This window comes from Lissotriton vulgaris, chromosome 5 (assembly GCF_964263255.1).
Source record: "Lissotriton vulgaris chromosome 5, aLisVul1.2, whole genome shotgun sequence".
NCBI classification, from domain to species: domain Eukaryota; kingdom Metazoa; phylum Chordata; class Amphibia; order Caudata; family Salamandridae; genus Lissotriton; species Lissotriton vulgaris.
In genome coordinates, this window is record NC_141693.1 from 821,643,254 (window position 1) to 821,664,984 (window position 21,731).

At 47.7% G+C, this 21,731-nt stretch overlaps 1 protein-coding gene across 2 annotated transcripts in view; it reads left to right on the forward strand.

The window, feature by feature from the left end:
• Window positions 1–21,731, forward strand: part of ZFAND4 (zinc finger AN1-type containing 4) — a 333,346-nt gene that overhangs the window by 158,426 nt on the left and 153,189 nt on the right. For both annotated transcript variants that reach the window (XM_086922308.1, XM_086922307.1), the window contains exon 7: window positions 11,389–12,552. In XM_086922308.1, the coding sequence (XP_086778434.1) occupies window positions 11,389–12,552 (1,164 nt within the window). The remainder of the gene's footprint in view (window positions 1–11,388; window positions 12,553–21,731) is intronic.

The window sequence follows — 21,731 nt, forward strand, 5'->3', positions numbered from 1 at the left end:
TCCTTGGATTTACGAAATATATTATCATAGGCAAACCATTGATTTCCTCCATACGTTTCATAAAAACCCATGATACGTGTCTGATACACAGCCAATTCCCCCAACAAATCGGTCCTACGTTCCCCCATAATTGCAGTTAACATTCCGAACGCTCTGCCCCAATTGCCTATCGATTCATCGACTCTAAAACCGGCCATCCTGGCTCGCCACACACTTGGATGCAGAAACTCTTTTTGGTTTTTTACATGCTCGATTTCGTAGTGATCGGTCAACAAGGAAAATATGTTTACATATTTGTCTGCCCATATCCTCTCCTTCACCTCCTTCGGGATATGCTGCACAATTGTCTCCCTCCTTGAAGGTACCGATCCCTCCCCAACCATCGGCAATGGCTTACCTGAAGCTGCCGCTGTAACTGTCGACCCCGCCGTACCAACGCCTGATCCTGGTTGACCAACAGGCGCCTGCGGGGAAACAAAAGGACAAGGTGGTTTTGCGGCCTCTCGTGATTGCCGCAACTGCCTCATTAATTGCTTGGCCTCCTCGGCCGTGTCCCCTGGAGCAACGGAACCCACGCTGTTACCACCCAACTATGCCGCCAGCTGGGCGGCCAACTCCGGGGGCATGTCCCCCTCGTTCACAGGGGTAACCACAACAGGGATCGGCTGCCCCGCGTCGGGAACCGGCACAGGAGCCTCCACCGGTCTGGGAGGGCTCGCCGGGGCAGCCTCCGGAACTGGGACCTCGTCTTCATTTGCCCCGATCCTGGCCCTCTTTCTTCTCCTGGCAGGGACCGCCCCTGGGATGGTTCTTTTCGGCCGTCCTGTACCATCCCTGGCCGCCATTTTCCTCTTCATCTCCGCCATGTCTTTCATCAGCATACGGAGCATTTGGTCGGTGCTAACCTTCTTTGCGACCCTTTTGCCCGGCATTTTCCTCACGTAGATGGAAAGGTCCTGGACAAGACTTGTAGCGCTAGAAGAGAAAAAAGAGAAATTACAAATTTCAAAATTGGCTCTTCGTTCCGTCTCGAGCTCACGTGCAATCGAGGAGGTGCAGCTTCAGAGCACAGGAACAAGAGGATGCTTCCTTGGCTTGTCGCTCCTTTTATCCTTCTTCGGGCGGGCGTAGCCCCTCCTCCAATCCGCCCCCCGGGCGTGGCTGGCGGTGTCGGTGTCTAGGACAACCCCTTCTTGGGCGGGAAAAGGCGCGCCCCAGCTACGCCGCTTCGGGCATACCAGCCGGGACACGCCTCCCGCCCAAAATGGTTTCCCGGGGAGATCGGGGTACTCCACCATACGTTCGGGGGGACCGAGTGGTCGCCCCTTTCCACTCTCCCTGTGCTCCCTAGTGCCAACTTCTACATACAAAAACGGGGCAATACTTTTTTGGATGGCATTCCATTAACTGATGTCTGTAAACCTCCGATTTGTTAAATAGAGCGACCCTTGACCCTGTTTCCAGGCAGGCCGCTCCCCACGCCGCGCAGCTCCACCTGTCTACGCCCATGTCTCTGACCAGCTGCTGCTGAGTTCGAGTCAGGTCAGTTTTTTTGCCTCACTCGCCGGTCCTGCTTCCTGCCGCTGCGTCCCCTGCGGCCTCCTCCCCCGCTCCCATTTGTCAGTTCCCCCCTCCCAGCTGCTCCTCCCTCCCACCTCCGCTTCTTATGGCCGTCGCTGTACGGCAGTGAGAGCGACCCTTGACCCTGTTTCCAGGCAGTTCGCTCCCCACGCCGCGCAGCTCCACCTGTCTGCGCCCGTGTCTCTTTTCCGAATAACTTTATAGTGAAATCACAAGTCAAATGGAAATTTATCATTTCTTGCACCACCATTTGTTGCCTCATGTACTGTTTCTATTATTTGAATGTTTGTTATATATATCTATTACATATTATTTTCTAGAACATCTTGGTGCTCTCCTGAAAAAGGCGGTTCAACGCTGAAACGCGCGTAGAGACACTCACCGTTTCTACTTGTATTGCTGAACATCTTTTGTCTGACTTCTGTTTATGTACATTTATGTGTTTTTTATTTAAAAATAATGTGTTAAGAATCATATTGTGGCTGGTTTAAGTTGTAATTCTTACACTGCCTTTTTTATAATATTATTTCTCTTTTTATGTAACTTTTTTTATATGAAAAATAAAAACCTATTTTTACTATAATTGTATTGTTTGTTAGTATATTGAGGCTGTTGTTCAGCAATCTTCAAGTGTAACCTGATTTCAGACAGGTTTTTTTTGAGGCCTAGGAAAAATTCTTACTAATACTGCGCCCGTGTGTCTGACCAGCTGGTGCTGAGTTCGAGTCAGGCCTGTTTTTCTGCCCGCATCTCACTGAATTGTGCCTTGTAATTTGTGCCTTGTAATTGTGCCTTGTAAATTTTGTATTGTTTCTCTGCTTGCTGCCTCGCTATATTGTTGCCTGTTGCTTACTGCCTTTGCCTCTTGCCTATGCCTGTGCTTGTTTTTTCCTCCCTCGCCGGTCCCGCTTCCAGCCGCTGCGTCCCCATCCCCCGCTCCCATCCGTCGGTTCCCCCTCCCAGCTGCTCCTCCCTCCCACCTCCCCTTATTGTGGCGGCCGATGTGCGGCCGTGCCAAAGGCGTGCCTAAGGCAAGCCCGTCTTCGCCTGGGCAGCGCCAGAACCCCATGATCCCGCGGACACCACAACACCCAACTGAGCTACGATGCCAGCACCCTCCCGCACTCAACATTGACCGACAACACACATGCTACCGGACCATCCCGAAGCGCACCCAAGGACCCTTCACCTGCCGGAACTGCAGCTTCACCAGCATCCCGCCAGCCAAACAGCCAAACAAGGAACCCAATCACCTCGAATGCATCATCCTCAACACCCGCTCTGCCTGCAAATACGCCGTAGAACTCTGGGACCTCCTCGACTAAGCCTCCCCAGACGTCGCCTTCCTGACAGAGACCTGGCTGAACCCCACCTCAGCTCCCGACATAGCCATAGCCATCCCGGAAGGCTACAAGATCACACGCAGGGCCTGCACCAACGGCGTGGGAGGAGGAATCGCCATCGTCCACAGGAACACCATCAGACTCTCGACCAACACCGACGACAACCTCAGCACCGCCGAAAACATGCACTTCTAGATTCACACCGACCCTAACACCACCCTCTGAGGAACCATCGTCTACGGACCCCGACCACAGTTCAGCGACTCCATCGCTGACATCATCAGCACACCTGCCCTCGCCTCCAGGGACTACATCCTCCTCGGGGACCTGAACTTCCACCTTGAGAACAACAACGTCGACAACTTCGCCAACCTCCGACTCAGACAGCTCGTGACCACACCAACCCACGCCGCCGGCCACACATTGGACCCCATCTTCACCGCAAGCCCCCACGTCTCCTTCAACCACACCACTGAGCCCCACTGGACCGACCACCACTTCATTCACTTCACCTTCAGGAAACCCACAACGCACCCAACAGATGCCTCGACGCTGCTGGAGCAAGGTCACAGAAGACCAGCTAACCACCACCCATGCCCGGGGCCCACCCACCGACTCCATCGACCCTGACACAGCAGCCCGCAACCTCAGAGAATGGATCAACGAGTGCACCAACACCCTTGCCCCACTCAAGACTCCCAACAGCCATACCAACAAGAGAGCCACCTGGTTCACCGAAGACCTCCAGGCCTCCAAACGAGCATGCTGAAAACTGGAGAAGAACTGGCTCAGCGAACGAACACCGGACAGCTACTCAGCCCATAAGAACGCCACCCGCAGACACAATCAACTCATCAGAGCCGCCAAGAGAGGTTCATTCAAAGACCGCCTGGATACCAACGCACACAAGAGCAAAGAGCTCTTTAACATCGTGAAGGAACTCTCCAACCCCAGCTCCAACACAAATGAATCCCGTCTTCGCAAGACCTCTGCGACACGCTGGCCAACTTCTTCCACCAAAAGATCACCAATATCCACGAGCGCGTCAACACAACAACCGTCCCAACAACCACTGCCCCCACGACCAACACCGGCACCTACCGCCTGCTCTCATGGACCAGCGTCAACGACTAGGACACCAGCGAGACCATGAACACCATCCACTCCGTATCACTGCGAGACCATGAACACCATCCACTCCGGATCAACGCTAGACCCCTGCCCCCACCACTTCTTCAACAAAGCCAGCACAGCCATTGCACCCCATCTCCGGAAAGTAATCATCTCCTTCGAGACCGCAATCTACCCGGAAAGTTGGAAACACGCCAAGATCAAAGCATTACTCAAGAAACCAAAGGCGGACCTCAAGAACTTCAAGAACTTCCGTCCCATCGAAGGTCACCGAGAAAATAGTCAACAAACAACTGACCCTCTTCCTCGGGGAGAACAGCATCCTGGACCCTTCCCAGTCCGGGTTCTGCAGCAACCACAGCACCAAAACCGCCCTCCTCGCCACCACCGATGACAGCAGAACCCTGCTTGATAACGGAGAAACAGCAGCCCTCATCCTCCTGGACCTGTCAGCCGCCTTCGACACCCTCCCCACCAACCTACGGTAGACCCAAGACCTACCGGCCTTCAGAAGACTCTTCAAGACCTGACTCTTCGATCACTAGCAGCAACCCCCCCCCCCTAGCGCCTTGAGATCCTCGCGGGTATGTAGTGCGCATTTACAAATTTCATGATTGATTGATTGATTAAACACCACATACTTTTAACAAGAATTACTGTGTAAACGTTATAGCATGTAAGCTGGCTAAAGTTGCATTAAGGACACTTTTTTCAAACCTCTGCATTATCTGCTCACTAGCCACTACCTTACAGGGGGAACTGCTTTGTGGTCTATACAGAGCGTGTGTATCTACAGCCACACATGCAATGAACGGAAAATTTTATCTTGTAACCATCTGTTTGTCGCAGGAAGTGCTGTAGATTTACATGGACTTACCATCCTCAACTGAAGAAAGCTGTGATTACAGATATTTTTCTTTGCGCTTTTACGCCTTCCATTATGTTCACCACGTTGTGTCTTCGACACTGCACTCCATTTACACTACGCTTCGGCTGAGCAGAAGACAATCTTAGGTGGTGCCAATGTGCTGGTGCCTTGAGGCCCCAAGTTGGAGTCACAACGTCTTGTTACTCAGACACCTTTGAAGTAAAACAAGTTGAATATGTTTGGGCCCAACACTAGATGGAACAAGTATGCAGAGCATGGAAATCTATAGTACTACATGCCACAACCAGATAGTTACAGGGTAAGTAACAATTTCAACACAACTGACCACAGTCTTATGGAACATACACATGATGATATATTGTTACAATCTTTTTATATCAACAAGCACTCCATCCACTAACAACACTTGGTATCCTCAGCGACGATGATCAAACACTCACTTTCCCTTCCCAAATTGCATCCAGCTTTGTGACCTACTATGCAGAGTTATATACCACCAATGACACTCTGCCAGACCCATTGATCCATCAATATCTTGATGATCTACCCCCCAAAGCCATTTCGGATTAGGCACGAGCAGAACTAGATGCCTCTTTGACGGTCAAAGAAGTGCGCGCTGCACTTGCCGACTTGCGCACAGGCAAAGCCCCGGGCCCTAATAGCTTCTCATGCGAGTTTTATAAGCTTTTCCAATCCCAGTTCCTTTCTCATTATCTAGCGGCAGTACATGTGGCCCTTGAGATGGGGAGAATCCTGCTGGACTAGCGGCATGCAGAAATCGCTGTATTCCCTAAACCCACCCGATCCTCAGACCAACACTCATCGTATCGTCCTATATCGCTGCTGAATGTGGAGGCCAAATTATTGGCCAAAGGCCTTGTTAATCGCATCCTTCCCTATATGTCAGAATTGATTCACCCTGACCAGGCATGCTTTATGCCTTGTCAAGTGACTCGCTACAACACCTGGTGGGCCCACAATGCAGTAGCAGCGATTGATCATCTGAAAGGCCCAGCAGCGCTGCTGCTGGCCGACATAGATATAGCATTCGTCTCGCTGGGATGGACTTAGTTGTTTGCCCTCCTGCAGCACCTAAATATAGGACCGCGACTCATGTCCTATTTTCGACTACTATATACCAAACTCATGGCCTCGGTTAGAGTGGCTGGTGCAGTCTCTGATCCCTTTCCTATAGAACATGGTACCAGACAGGGATGCCTCCTATCCCCTTATTTATTTGCATTAACAATGGAATCACTAGTCTTGTGGGTTTGAATTGATGCCCAGGTAAAGGGATTTGAATGGCCAGGAGGGTTTTCAGATCGGATCGCCCTCCATGTGGACGATGTTCTTTTCTTTCTTACAGAACCACATTGGACAGGACCTCGATTACGCCGCATCATGTAGATATTTGGACAACACTCAGGCCGGTTTATGAATGCTAGAAAGTCTATATTTTGGCCTCGGAAATGGGCACCTGGGTGGGAGAAGTAAACAAAGCCTCAACTGGGCTTAAGTACCTCCGGGTCTGCATTTTGTCCTCCCAATCGGTGTCGTGGAATAAAAACATCGCCCCCATCTAGATGTGCACGCAGGCTGAGATGGAATCCTGGGCGCGCATGCCCCTGTCCATACTGGGAAAATCGGCGATATTTAAGATGGTGTCCCTCCTTCGCCTTCTTTATCAGCTGCAGAACCACCCCTTTCAGATATTGGCCTCCTGGTTCCGACAGCTCAGCTCAACTCAAGACTAAATAATTTCCTATGGAACAATGAAGCTGCTAGGGTTACACTTAAAGCGTGCTTTCAGTCGACGTGCTGCGGAGGTATAGCGACCCCTGATATTCAACAATATCACACAGCATCCCATCTCTTGGTACTGAACGACTGGTGGTGTGGGAATAGTAGAGAACCGACATACCAAGTGGAGAAATGGCTCATGGGTGATTTACTACACCATGTTTTTATACACCCCAAAAGAGCTACGACTACGTCCGACTGCCACATGTGTGGTTTTCGGAGTTTGGAAGGAAACAATGCGCAGGTTGGGTTGGTGGAGAAGGCTAATGGATCGAGACTCCTCTCTGGCAGAGCGGCCTAATTTCGTAGGTGTCCACCTTGTAGGGGTTTAGACAATGGGACGCCATAGGCATTTCCATGTTGGGGGATGTAATGCAAGGTATTACCATGAGGTCCTACCAGAAGCTCTTGAACGAATCTGCTATGACCCACACTCAATTCTACAAATACTTAGAACTGCGACATGCCTTATCCCCATATGTCACCCGTTTGGAATCTCTCCCAGAGTTCATTCCGATAGAGACAAAGGTTTTTATGGGGTACTTGGGGGACCACAAGACTGCAAAGATATATCAAACACTAGTGACAAATCTCTCCACAACCTTAGATTCACTCCGGGAAAAATGGCAGACAGACCTCAGTCCCCTCGACAGTGATGACTGGACAGAGGCCTTGGAATCCCAGAGGGGCGCCGCAATAGCTTTTCGCCTCAGACGTATTCAGTTTAAATATTTAAACTGTGGTTATTTTACCAGATACAGGCTAACGAGGGCGAGGCTGATGGATTCCCCTACGTGTCTACGATGTGGCATCGCGGAAGGCACGCTTAAACATACCATTTGGAGGTGCTGGGATGGGAAATACCTCCGTCTCCTAGGCTCGCCCTATTACATATCACAGATGAAATAGGTGAAAACATCTATAAAAGACACCTGCTATTTTTGGGCCTTGCCCTGGCAAAAAGAGATATAGCTAGGGCATGGGAGCTTGGAAGGCAGGCCTTGATTTGTGTATGGGTCTGGAACAGCCTATCTTTAAAGTACGGGGCTGCCCGCAAAAGCACCCCAAAATCTGGAAATGATGGGCAGATTTCAGGGGTCTCATTTGAAACCTCCTTCACCACGAACTACGCAGGGAAGAGCGATGATACAAAGGACTACGATATATGTGAAATGGCTAGATGGGTATGATATATGGAAAACTACACAGCATGAGACACAGTTGTTTGTAAAGTTAGGGGCTGATGTTCACATACTCTAAAGGTTTATCTTTTTGTATCATAAATATACATTGATCAATCTATATTATCGTTCTTCTGAAAAGAATGTGATTGTCTTATCTGATGACTAAAAAAAAAGGGTTTTGAAAAAAAAATACACATTGCCACAGTAGTCCCTGGCACTGAATAAAACTACTTTGTGTGCCAATTTACTTGTGGTAAAAGAGAAGAAAGCTGTACTCACAATGACGTCAGATCATAGATGGAGTGAAAACCCCAAAAATATGCAAGTTAGTAGGTTTGCACATACTCAAAAAGTCATTCCCACTCTACATCTATCGCTTACGGCTACTTCCAACCCCAGTATGTAGGCCTGCAGAAAGGTGGCAAAATAAGAGATTTGCTAGTATGCAAACCCTACTATAGTATGAGCCTTGACGTAATAAAAGAGGCTATTATCAGAGCCCCTATATAATGAGATCACTGCCATAATTTGTTGGCGCACTGTGGGGCACCAATGGGACAAGTGGATTTATTTGACATGACAAGCAGCTGTATGAAGCAACCTGTCCAATGGACAAGTAGATATTTCATTAGATTTCACACCCCTGAATGATTTAAAGTAGTGGTTCTTAACTTACGCTCTGAGTACCACTGGGGGTTTACAAGGCTTATTCAAGGGGTGCAAAATTAAATAATATCAAAATTAATACATTAAAATGAATAAAGTATATACAAAAGCAAAATTGAAAATTCTAAAACATTTTGTAATTTAAGGAAAATATTTAAATATTTGAGCATTTTTTTAGTGTAAAGTGCTTTTGTTTTTTGTGTATTCTTTTGCGGTTCAAATAATAAAAAATGCATAGGTTGTTTCCAATAATGACTCAGTTGAGGCACCCAGATTCTAGTAATGATTCAATGGGTGTTCACAGAAGTCAAAAGGTTAAAAACCACTACCCTAAAGAAAGCCAGCAGAGACAATGACAACTTAGCATAAGTTTGACAAATTATCTACTTATTATTCCTTTGGAAAAACCAGTTGCCTTTAACTTTCAGCAGTAGATCTACACAAATCACCTTCCACACATGACAAGCTCAATTTATGGCAGTCCATAAAGCATGTATAATTCCAAAGTGCAGGAGATCTAATGCTGGCTAGTATCAAAAGACTTGAATTACATTTTTTACAAACCCATTCAGGAAATAGTCACAAGGCAGCCAACATGTTTCTTTCCGCACAATGGGAACTTATTCTGGGCAAATAAATCTAATTTCCAACAAAGGTCCTTATTTAGAATTTGGCAGATGGGATACTTCATCATAAATATGGCAGACATCCTGTCCGCCATATTACAAGCACCATAGGCTATGATGTACTTGCAATTCAGTGTATGGTATATCTGCGACGTTTGTGAAGGAGTATCTCTCTCCTTTGCAAAACACAAAATAAGGCCCAAAGTTTTTACATGATGAGTGTTAACTAAAGCTCCTTTTCAACTACTAATTACGTTTTGAACGACCTTGTTCAAGACTTAATGGGTACTTGTGTAGTTTTGGTAAAATGGAAATCTTATAGATTGTCGTTTCAAAGGAGTCAACAGAGTGGGCTCTGTTAAGTCCTTTTCTCGGACTTGACACATGTAGGTGGCATTCTTTTTGCGACCTATCTTGTTTGTCTTATATGCTTCAGTTTTCCCAACTTCAAATTTTATGAAAAACACAAATACTAGCTATCTCCTCAGCTCAGAAATACCCATTCAAAATAAGAAAACGGCCAGAAAGACAAAGTGGGAGAAAATGTATTTGCCCACAAGTGGTCCACTGTCCGAGAAAGGGAAGAGGGTTGGTTCAGGAGAGCTCCTGGCTAGCTGGTTTCTGCTGGGCTTTACATTGAAATTGATGGTGATGGAAATTGCAGAGATTCAACAAAGTTTGATAAACTGCAGGTGACTGGCCAGGAGCACAGTCATTTTGAGATGTTGCCATGGTTCGGACTAGGCGGTTGGACCAATATAACCAAACAAAGAGAAGGTGCAGTGTTAACTCTGGTATACCAGAGGTCCACTGTCTTTAGATTGAAGGTAATAGAACACTTCATAAGTCACAGGAACTTGAGGAGTTTCAAAATTCCTGAAGAGAAAGGTAGAAAAGACTTGAATCTTTTTTTTTTGTGCGCTGGATGGCCTAAACTCTGGGGCTTTCATTTTAGGTGCTCGTGTATCGGATGTACTGATGTTACTTGCTGAGGACACTGAAGCAACAATCCACACAAGTGGGTTCAGGCTTTATGATTATCATGGTCCTGAGAGAGAAATAGACCAGGGACAGAATCCTGGAAGCACCCAGCGAACAGTCAAACAACAAATTATTGGCACTTTAACAGCAACTGGTCCCAGGTCCATCCTGAGCCACAGGTGGAAGGAGATTAGAGCTTGAACAACTGAGGAAAGATTTTCCAGTAAAACGAGCACAGGTGAAACTTCTCTCTCCTAATTTGAACAAAACAATCAAAGACCAAATATATTTCTTCTACAGTGCCAGGGACTCCCAGGATCTTTTAGATTCCAAAAAGGCACCATGCATCTCCGTCGCTTGGTATAAGAGAACCTCAACAACTTCAGTTGGCCTTACATTCTAGAACTGGACCAAGTGTTGTGGACCAGTATGTTAGATATTTTGTGCTGGGAAGGAATTGGAGACAGTAGCGTTTAGTTAGAGTTGGTATTCAGAATGGTTGAAACAATCAGCAGCATAAAGCTCGGGGATGAAGAATTTCTAGTCATGTAAATTTAGTTTTGCTATTTACAAAGTGGGAAATGGCAAGGCTTTAAAAGTAGGAGACTGTTCTGGTTTTCTTGCTCAATAGTAAGGAGATCAGAATTTGGGATGCGTAATAGTTGTCAGGTAGATGTGATAGGATCTGTTTGTTGTGGTGCCTGTTCTGTAGTTACATTTAATTTGTGTGCTTTTCTAAAATATATGGTTTGTGCACCTGAATACTATAACATTATAGCCCACTCCTGAAGGTTGTACCAGGCCCTCTACCAGAGTTGTAGCCTTTGCCTAAAATGAAGGAGTGGGCCTTAAATGATCCATGTACTCTGAGGCAGAAGGCTATATAGCTATTGGAAAATTCAACCCACTGAGTAACAGCAAAGAAATAATACTGGAATGTTGGAGTGGATGATATATACCAGCTATTTTTGTCTGTGTACCATTCACTTGACTTAAAGGAAGCTCTCAACATTTTAGTGTTCTAATATGACAAATGACCGACTTGTGATTTTGCAGCCACTATTATGATCTTAGTCACAAAAGTTCAGACTATTCTTGTTGTTGTGATAAAGTTCAAAATTGTGTTCCCATATTTTATACTAAAGAATGTAATGTCCTACCGTTTTTGTTGTGTTTAATTTTTTTAGCCTAAGAAGACCAAGATAAAACCAAGACCTCCAGTGGCTCCTCGTCCTTCTGGCAGTTTAACAGTAGCTGGTCGTCATAGACTTTTAAGAGTGCTCCCACACATTGGACAGACTGGCTTTTCATCTCCTGGAAGTCTACATCCCACACAGTCTTCACAAAATACTCTTTCGACTTTGACAACAGTTACTTCTTCTATAAGAACAATACCATCCATTTCAAAGGACTACCAAAATGGGGAAGAAAACTGGGATAGTCCTATTTTGTCGCCATCTAGCATTGGGCTGCCACCTAAAATCTCTCGTTTGGAAATTGAAAGTTCAAACTTGGATAATAACAGTATTCTTCCATCTGTTTCTTCTCAGCTTAAACAAGCAGGTGACTCAAAGTCAAATTTTACTTCAAAAACTGAGGACGGTTGCTTTAATTTAGGAGTTCCAACTTCTGAGTTGTATGCAGATGAAGACAGTCCTATGCCTATAGCAGAATCCTGTTCAAGGTTCACACACGGAAACCGCCCTGAACACCAGAATGAACTTTATGGTGTAAGGAAGATGAATGCAGAGTTTGGACTGACTAATAAAGACAACAATTCACCAATTGTAGAGCAGCCATTTGCGCCTTTACCAAAATCATTGAGTTCTGAATCGGTGAACACTAGCCTTACCAATGCTCATGAATTAAATCCACAGAGAAATAAACTTTTGTCTCCGCTTCGCTGTTCTGCACAGTTAGCTCGTGGGCAATTATTGAAGCCTCAAAGACAATCCAAATGCTTTGATATTGGGAGCCTACGACCAGCAGCCTCACAAAGTATGCTTGGGCCTTTGGAAGTCCGAAACATGGGTGATTCTTCATTTACAAGGACTAGTAAATTTAAAGGCGTTAAAGTAGATTCCCCTGGCAAAAGACCAGATATTATTTCCAAAACAGAGGCTAGAGATATCACTGAAATGGCCAATAAAGCTTCTAAAGAGCCAATCTGTTCTGTAAATAACTTGGAACTTTTTGCTTCGCTGGCACGAAGCGCAAGCCGGGACAGCTTACAGAATTCCTGTGGCACAGGCAGACTGCGAAACTCAACTATTGCATTACCATCTAATCTCCAGCACTTTCAGGAAGAAACCTTTAGGGAAATGTCATCCCCTATCAGAACCACTGATTTTGTAAGTATATTAATAATTTCTGATATCTGTTATGCAGTTGAAAAAAAAAAAGTAAACTTCACTTATACATGCTGCCATCACACAAATACCCGCTTATAGTGTCTGTTTGTTGTAACAAACTCCAAATGTAATGGTATGATTTTTATTCAGTTTACCAAGAAATGCATTGCTTTCTCTAGAATTGGGTTTTTAATTGATTGCCATTCTTCCATTACATCCTTTTACACTTGTTAAATCTGATGTAACAATATGCGTTCATTTAAAATGATACCATGTACAACCAATCTGCCTTAATGTAAAACCCATGTTTGAACCAGCAGTGCAGAGTTCATTACCTAGAGGTTCTAGTATCTTCTCAATCAAATGACTAGTAGAAGGAAATCCTCCAAAAATCTGCTGCTTCAGATAAACTTGAGTTTAATGAAGAAAGCTCTCCAGTTACTGCTACAGACAAGGACATTAGTTTACTTTTCCTCACCTAGGGGCGGTATTATTTACAGCAGTTCCAACTCCGGTAATTTGGTGCCAGCTGTTAAGACCCTGATTCCAGTAACAAGACCTCTTTGCTAAACTGCACTCAAGGGTCAATACCACAGCATTGGAGTTGGGAAGCACTCACAGGTTAAGGCTGAGCATCACTCCGGATTAAGTTGGGCTTCGAGCCTTAAGACAAGTCTCAAAAGGCACCAATCTTTTGATGTGGCTCATTTTGCAAACACCTCTAGACCCCGAGAGGCTTCGACAGTCCTGAGCAAGCTCTGTCTAGGGGCATTGAGCAGCACCACTCATCAGTGCCGGGGAGGCGCTAAAAAAAATGATGTGGATCTAAAATGGACTTCGAAATTTACACCCAGACATATCTCCAAATCTGCTCCAAGGCTGGATATGAGCTAGGTCCCTTTTTATTCTGCAGATTTCTGGGGCACTTGATGTTTTACTGAAGAATATCTTTATTCATTCCTCCATGGGAACAATCCTGACTAGACCCCTCCTTGCAGGAGCAACCACACTCTTCCCAGAGCAGTAAAGAGAGAAGGTTCACTTACAAGGAACAGCTGCCCTCTAATAAGGTAAAGGACTGGTCCCCTAGTGCAACTGCCTCCCATGGCACTCGCCCTTAGGCCTCCTACATCCCCACTTCCTCAGTTCCCATAATCTTCCTCACATTCATGACACAATGAGTCGGACCAAGGTAACCATTGCAATCCTTTGAATGTTACTTTGAGCCTGGTGCACACTTGGGGAAGGGGATCCTCCCAAGGATAATCGGGTAGAACCCCCTGGACCATCTAGACATTGATCCGAACCCTGTTGAGGCTCTCCTTCTTCCTCACCTGACAAAACTACTCTGTACCCCAGAACATTACAGAGCAGACCAATACCACATGGTCACGTAGTGCAAGAGGAAGATGCCTTTTTTGAGTGAGACCCTATCCAGAACTAAATAGTTGCAGTCCCCCAATTCTACTCACCCTCCTCCCCCCAAAAAATGTATCCTAACCTCCAGTTGAAAATAAATGTAATGTTGGTCTACATTACCTGGTTTGCATCAGGGGCCAAGTCATGCCTGACTCGCTAGTGGTTCATACCGCTAGGAAAAGATGACCTGCGTGGCTGGCAAGTATATGGGTATTGGGTCAGCCACATAATGGTGGATCTCAAATTTGGTACTCCCCAGATATGACCACAATGAATAGGAGTTGGAAAAACTAGTCATCCGTCTCCCACCCACCACTACCACACCCAAATCCATTACAGAAGAGGTCAGGAACTGGTGACAGGAGGCAAAACATTTACAGTACCAACATGAAGTGTGTGTTGGACTTTGCTGATACCATTTCAAGGGGGATGAACACCATCATCCTGCTTCACTGACATGTCTGACTGGATGTCTGGTTTCAGACCGAAGGTGCAGCAGCTTTTCATTGTGCCCTCTGGCAGTGGGCATCTCGTTGACCCTCATATATGCTCCATGCTGGAGAAGATAAAGATGGAGACCGAGACTGCTAAAAGTGTGCTATACAGATCTCAGCACCTAGGTATCACTTCTGGAAGCAATAAGTAACAATGCTGCAAGTGGTGTCATTTTAAACAACGTTGTACAAAATTAAGAACAGAGGAATACCTATACTCCCACAAAATAAGGGATAGAGTCAACAAAACGTAGGCTGCATGAGTCTGTGTAGAAAGGGCTAGGCCTCGAATAATAAGGCCAGCAATAGAATTTTAGTGGCCTTGGAGTCAGTCACTGGGTTGAGTGTAACTGCACGTATATTGAAGCAAAGAATGCTTGAGCTGCTGGCAAATGCAAGCTCGACTTGTGAATCAGGCTTATTTGCATAAGAACAACAGACCATCTCCATCGTCATATGAGCAAACAATTAAGGACGTAGAAAGAGGGCTATTCATGTTGGAGCAGAGACCTTAAGGAAGAACTAGTCCTCTAGAAAGAAAAATTAGACAGATCATGTCCTGAGTACACGTTGGCTTGGAATCAATAGGTAGCATAGATAATACAATTAGCATTACATTTGGATGGCAATGAATGAAAACAAATGACATGAGCAAATAAATGTGTTAATAATTGTAGAAATGCTAGCCAAAAATTGTAAATCCAGGTATGAAATCTATATGACAATGAAAAATGTCCTAGCTAAGGTAACAGAAAGTTTCAATTCTATTAAGGACTCGGAGGCGAGGATTATTTTCATCTTTCTTTACTTTATTCACAGCAGCCATTCAAAGATAAACAGATACAAAAACCACTATTCCCATGAACCATATGGAATAGAATACAGGAACAATAGAGAATGTCCAGGCACAGACAGTCCTCCTTGAATACACCCATCACAGGGCTCCTGGGAGTATGTAGTCCTCTGTTACTCTCCAGTCCTCCTCTTTCGTCACGTCAGGCCAGTCCGTCCCAGCTCCTCATGAGACTTGTTTGCCAGAGTCGCCTATGGAAAAGAGGCACATTATAAGCGAAAGCAGTGGCTAATGTTTAACCTTGCAGAGGAGAAAACAGAGAACATAGCATTCAAACTCCAGAGAACAGCAAAAAACTTAAAACCAATTGCTTACCCCAGTACGAGGGTGGGGAAGGTGACCAAGTAACTGGTACCCTGGGTGGAATAATTCTCGCCTCCGAGTCCTTAATAGAATTAAAACTTTCCGTTTTACGTTAGCTAGGAAATTTTTCATTCTATGGCAGACCGGAGGCGAGGATTAGGCTTGTTTAAAGCTTACTCACCTCCAAATGTGCAATATCTAGCACCAGTTTAAAATAGAACCGTTTGAAGGTGGAGTCCGAAGACCAATCTGCTACATTGAGAATGTCTTCCAGACGAGCTTCCAGGGTAAACGCCTTGGAGGCCATGGCCCCCCTGGTGGAATGGGCTCCGAAGGCCCGGAGATTGATCCCAGCCTCCTGCATCACTCACCGCATCCAACGTGCAATCGTGGGGGAGGAGACCGCCCTATGGGGCTTCTTTATGGCAATGAGCAATTGGCGCTCTCCAGGAGGACGAAATTCCTCCGACATCTCCTCGTAAGCCTTAAGGCAAGACACAACACAGAGTTTAGGAGAATCCCAAAAAGCCGGATATGAAATGGAGGTCGTCCCGCACTTTGTCCGCCTCTGAGTGGTGAAGGTGGCCCCTGAAGGAGAGAATATCCTGCCGGTGATGCCCAGAGCACTGCCATCCGAAAACTGCCTGCAAGAAATCAGGCAAAGAAGCATGGCCAACTTAGCCGAAAGTTCCTTCCTGGACAGGTAACGGTTCGGCTGCCACGACATGAACAGATTCAAGACCTGATTGACATCCCACAACTGGGAATAGAGAGGCTCTGGAGGTAGCAAGAGACAAATTCCACGAAGGAGACGGCAGACCAGAGGATGCTCACCCACTGGAGAACCATCCACCAGAGAGTGGCTGGCCGAGATGGCCAACCGAAACATATCAACAGTCCTATATGCCAACCCGTCCTCCGCCAAGGTGGCCAAGAAGTTCAGGATCGAAGTTACATCTGCTGCCACGGGATCGAAAGACCGTTGCATACACCAACGATGCCATTGTCTCCAGGAGGAGCGGTACCTTTTGACCGTACTATCGGCCCAGGCCTTCGACATGAACCTCTCAGCTGCTCCCGAAAGGCCTGTGACGCCCATCGTCCCCAGTAATCTGCCACGCCATCAGAGCCCTTGAGCGATCAGCAGATGAGGAGCTCCGTCCGGATTGAGAAGGAGAGTCTGAAAGCGGTTGAGTAGGATTGGACAATCCCACGAAAGTTCCAGTAGAACCGGAAACCAAGCTTGAGACCTCTTGACCGGAGAAATCAGTACCACCTCTGCCCTCTGGCGGCGTACCAGAGCTGAGACCCTGGTCAATATGGCAAATGGGGGAAAAGCGTAACCAGCTTCCCCCCTCCAGTCCTGCTGGAAAGCATCCGTGCCGGACGCCAGAGGGTCCGGCTCCAGCTGAAGAACAGAGGAATCTGGAAATCCAGCAAAGAGGTCCACCGAGAACGGGCCCTACAAGTGTTGGAGATCCGCGAACACCCCCAGTGGATCTTCCACAGACTCGCGTCCTGCAACTGACCCGGAAAGTTATTCGGTCACTGAGATGTGGTGATCCAGGCAGTACTGCCAGAAGTTTGCCGCTAGGTCGGAAAGGGCCCGAGACCGGGTACCCCCCAGATGTTTGACATACCGGACTGCCGAAATATTGTCCATCTTGAGGAGGACACACGACCTGACTGAGTCCTTGGTCCAGCACCTGATTGCGAAGGAGCCCGCTAAGAGCTCCAGACAGTTTATGTGGAGCTGCTGCTCCTGCAGAGACCACACACCGCCTGTTGTGAATTATCCACCCCGCGCGCCCCAGCCAGACCTGCTGGCGTCTGACTCGATGACGATATCGGGCGTGGAACCAAAGATCGCCTGCCCATTCCAAGCCACCACTGAAGCTCCTCCCTAGACACGGCCAAAAGGGGAACCTTTTGAGAGTATGACAGACCCGTTCGTAGATGGCAGGCTTTGAGGCACTGAAGGGCCCTGTAATGTAGAGGGCCTGGAAAAATTGCCTGGATAGAGGCCGCTAAGAGACCCACTATCCGAGCTAGCTGGCGCTGAGACAGATGGGGCCGAGCTAGACCCCTCCGTATCTCGTGGCGGATCTTCGCCATCTTCCGAGCCGGAAGGCTGAGCGTGGATGCAACTGAGTCAACCACAAATCCTAGGAACACGACCTTCTGGGCCGGAACCAGAGTGGATTTCGCCTCGTTGATAATGAAGCCCAAGCTTTGCAGAAGAGAGACCGCGGATAGCAACTGACGCAACAAGGTCTGGGGACACTGAGCCATGAGCAGAATATCGTCCAAATACACAATCAAACGCATACCGGGCGCTCGCAGACGCTCGAACAACGGCTGAAGAACCTTGGTGAAGCACCAAGGTGCGGAGGAGAGACCGAACAGGAGGGTGGTGAATTCGTACACCTTGTCCTGCCAAGGGAACTGCAAGAACCGCCTGTGAGGAGGGAAGATGGGATCGTGAGATAGGCGTCTTTGAGGTCGAGACGTGGCATCCAGTCGTTGGGCCTGAGGAGATCGCGCAACAGATAGATTCCCTCCATCTTGAAGTGGCGGTACACGAGCTACCCATTGAACTCGCAGAGGTTTACGACCGGCCGTTTCGTCCCGTCTGATTTGTCCACCAAGAACAAACTGCTGAGAAAACCGCGGGGTGGGGAAGAGACTCCATGATCGCCTCTTTGTCGAGCAATGAGGAAACCTCCTGGTCTACGAGCGTCGTGTTGGCGGCCGAAAATTCGAGAGGGCGCGGAGGAACCAGCTGGAAGGGCTCCCCTTGGAACTCTATGTGAAATCCCTGGACGGTTTCCAACACCCAGGCGTCCCCCGTGACAGAAGTCCAGGCCTGGAAAAAACGCGCCAGACACCCACTTTTAGAAGGGAAGAAGGGGGAACACTCACTGGAGGAATTGGATGCTCCACTGCCTCGGCCACCTCTGCCTTTCCCTCGATGGCCTCTGGTCGGGTAGAAATTCCCAAACCTCGCCTGGTCCTGGTAGTTGCCGTTACTGGAGCTTTGCCCTCTGCCTTGGTTCGGATGGCCGGGTGAGCGGCCCCTGCCACGTCTGGCCCCTCGGTTAACCAGAGGCCGAAAGACCTTCCGGATGGAGGACTGGGCCTTGTCTAGGGAGATGAATGTGCTGACAAATCTCCCCAGCTCCTTAAATGGCTCTCCAAAGAGACCGGCGTGAGCCTCAGGCCCGCCTCAGTCGGCCAAATCCCCAAGCTTGGGGTCCACCTTAATTAACAGGCTCCTGCGCCGCTCCGTGTAAAGCGCCCAGTTGGCGGTTCCTAAGAAAACAACCATGCGCTGGGCCCAAGACTAGAGATTCTCAGGCGAAATCAGGGAGCCTGACTCCTTGGCCTCTTCCGCCATATCTAGTATCTTAGTAATGGGGCCCAGGGCATTGAGGAGCTTGTCCTGACAAGCGCACCAGGACCTGTCGATACCCCGTTTAGGATTTTAAATGAACTTCTGGAGAAACGTCGCCATCCGGGGGTCAATCTCCGGAGTAGCCGCCATCTTCCCTGCCAGGGAAGGTTGTGGGCATTTCTTCCTGAAACAGTTCCTGGCTGTAGCCTCTAACGACCGGCGGATTCAGCTGGCAATGTACTGGGCCACCTTCTCTGAGGGGGCCCAGTCTGAGGAACGGGGGTGAAGAACGTCATCGGGGTCAAGCATGTCCGCGCACAGATTCGGAGCGTCAGGCACAGGGTTTGGACGATCCAGGGGCGGGACGGGCCGGCCTCATCGTCCATGTCGCCGTCAGCGTCCCCTGGGGGGATGACACAAGTTTGGTGTTGCTAGCGAGGAACCCCCAATTAAGGCGGTCAAACGCGTCCCCATCCACTCCGGACTCCCTAGAGCGTTTAGCCGGGAGGGGTTGGGACTCAGCTGGGTTAGTTCCAGCGTCGGAGGAGGAAGCGGGCAGAGCCTGTGCCGCCCTGGCCAACTTCTCACAATCCTGCTCAATTTTTCGGGACAGGTGGTCCTCTAAAGGAGCCATGGCCTGCTCCACCACCTTGTGGATAGACTCGTCCACAGCATCGTAAAAATCCTCATCCCATTGAAGGGCAGTGAGGGGGTCCTCCTCCCACGGATCCTCCTGGTAGGGCTCCTTGTTATACTCCACCATACCTCCAGGGCCAGCAATGAACCGGTAAGTGGGAACACACAGAGGGGTGATTTCACAAATCAGGAGAAGGCTGGGTGTCAGCGTAACTCAGGTGCGGGCAGTGCTCGCAAGACAAACGGGTCAGGAACCCTGGGACAAGCAACCCTGGTGCAGTAAAATTAATGGGCAGTCTGCAGGTAAGTAAGTCCCAATACAGACTACCCCAAGGAGAGCGTGAAGTAGGCCTAGGTAAAATACGGACCCCCCCAGGCGGTAACAGACTCGCGGTACAACGCGAGCTTTCACGGGGCGTGAAAGCAAATATAATACTGCCTCACAGCAGTACAGACCACTTAGGTGTCAGGCGGCAGACAAGGCTCGGCTCGGCGGTGCTTCTCTGGCAGAGGAACGCGCGGAATGCCGAGAGAAGCACGCCGGGCGAGAGAAACGCACACGCGCCCTCTGGCGGCGAGAGGAGCGCGCTCCACAACAAGAGCCGTTAGGGAGTGAAGCGCTCCCACGGCCCAGTGCGGGAAACTGAGTAGCAGTTACCGCGCCAGTAAAACGCAGTCGATAGGGTGAAGATCGGGCACACAACACTACCTGAGGCGAAAAGCAGTCCCGAAGCGGCCACGCTTCCCGCTCTAGTGAAATTGACAGAGCGGAGGCCGCCCGACCGCAACGAGTGAAACTGACAATCAAACACCAAAGCGGAGCGCTGGAAGCGCCGCTGGCAGCCTAATTCAGTGTCACATGCGACAAGAACATGCAAGCTCAAAGACCCAAACAAAGTACATATGCAAAACCTGTATCCAAGCACAAAGGCCCACAATCATGAGGAGGAAAAACGAAATGCACTTATCTGGCCGCCAGTAGTAAAGAAAGAGAAGGACTGGAGAGTAACAGAGGACTACATACTCCCAGGAGCCCTGTGATTCGTGCATTCAAGGAGGACGGTCTGTGCATGGACATTCTCTATTGTTTTTTGTATTCTATTCCCTATTGTTCATGGGAATAGTGGTTTTTGTATCGGTTTATCTTTGAATGGCTGCTGTGAATAAAGTAAAGAAAGATAAGCATAATCCTCGCCTCCGGTCCTGCCATAGAATTAACTAATAAAAGACAAAGCACATGAATGCCTAAATAAATATATAATTGCCAGCATAAATTGTTAATGGGAATCAATGAAAACAAAAAATTTCACTGCAATTGACTAAGGCCATCAGTCCAACAGCAATGGTAGGTGAATGTAATGCTGTTTAAGTTTCGATTGAATTCAAGCTGTCCTCAACAGAAATGCAGCATTGAATCTGTCTGCACTTACATCTCTATAAAATTCTCAAAATGTCTCCTTCTCTGTGCAGTATCTGTAGTACTTCAGTCACCTACAACTTAGTGGAAAAGGCAGTAAAATCCATTTTATTTATATGATTAAGAACTTTATCAGTGAGAATCCCACACGTAATTCCACTCCTATGTTGTCCAGTGTGGCGTTTACTTTGTTGTTAGTCTGTCCAATGTAGATTAGGCCACATGGGCACCAAACTGCATATGCCACATGTGCTGTATTGCAGGTAAAGACTTGTCTAAGCTTTTGTGATGGTGTCATGCCTAAATTCCTTCATACTAATAAGGAGATAGCAAAACGTGCAATAGTACAGCGACAATGGCCTTTTAGGGCACAATGCCCAGTTGCTAATGATAGACTTTTGGTGGTTGGGAGTAATCAGTGGCATGAACAGTTTGATACTTCAGTAGTTTTCTCATCCAAAACATAGGAACACTATGTGCAAGATCTGTGTTGCTCATTAATGACCAATGTTTCCTAATGTAGTTAATTTCTTTTGACTAGAGGGGCAAAAGGTATTCACACAAATGATTTTGTCCTATTCCTCCTTTTAGTGTTTGGCAGTAATTCTTCTTTCTGGTAATACACACTTTGAGAGCTTGCTGTATCAGTTTGGTAGAGTAACC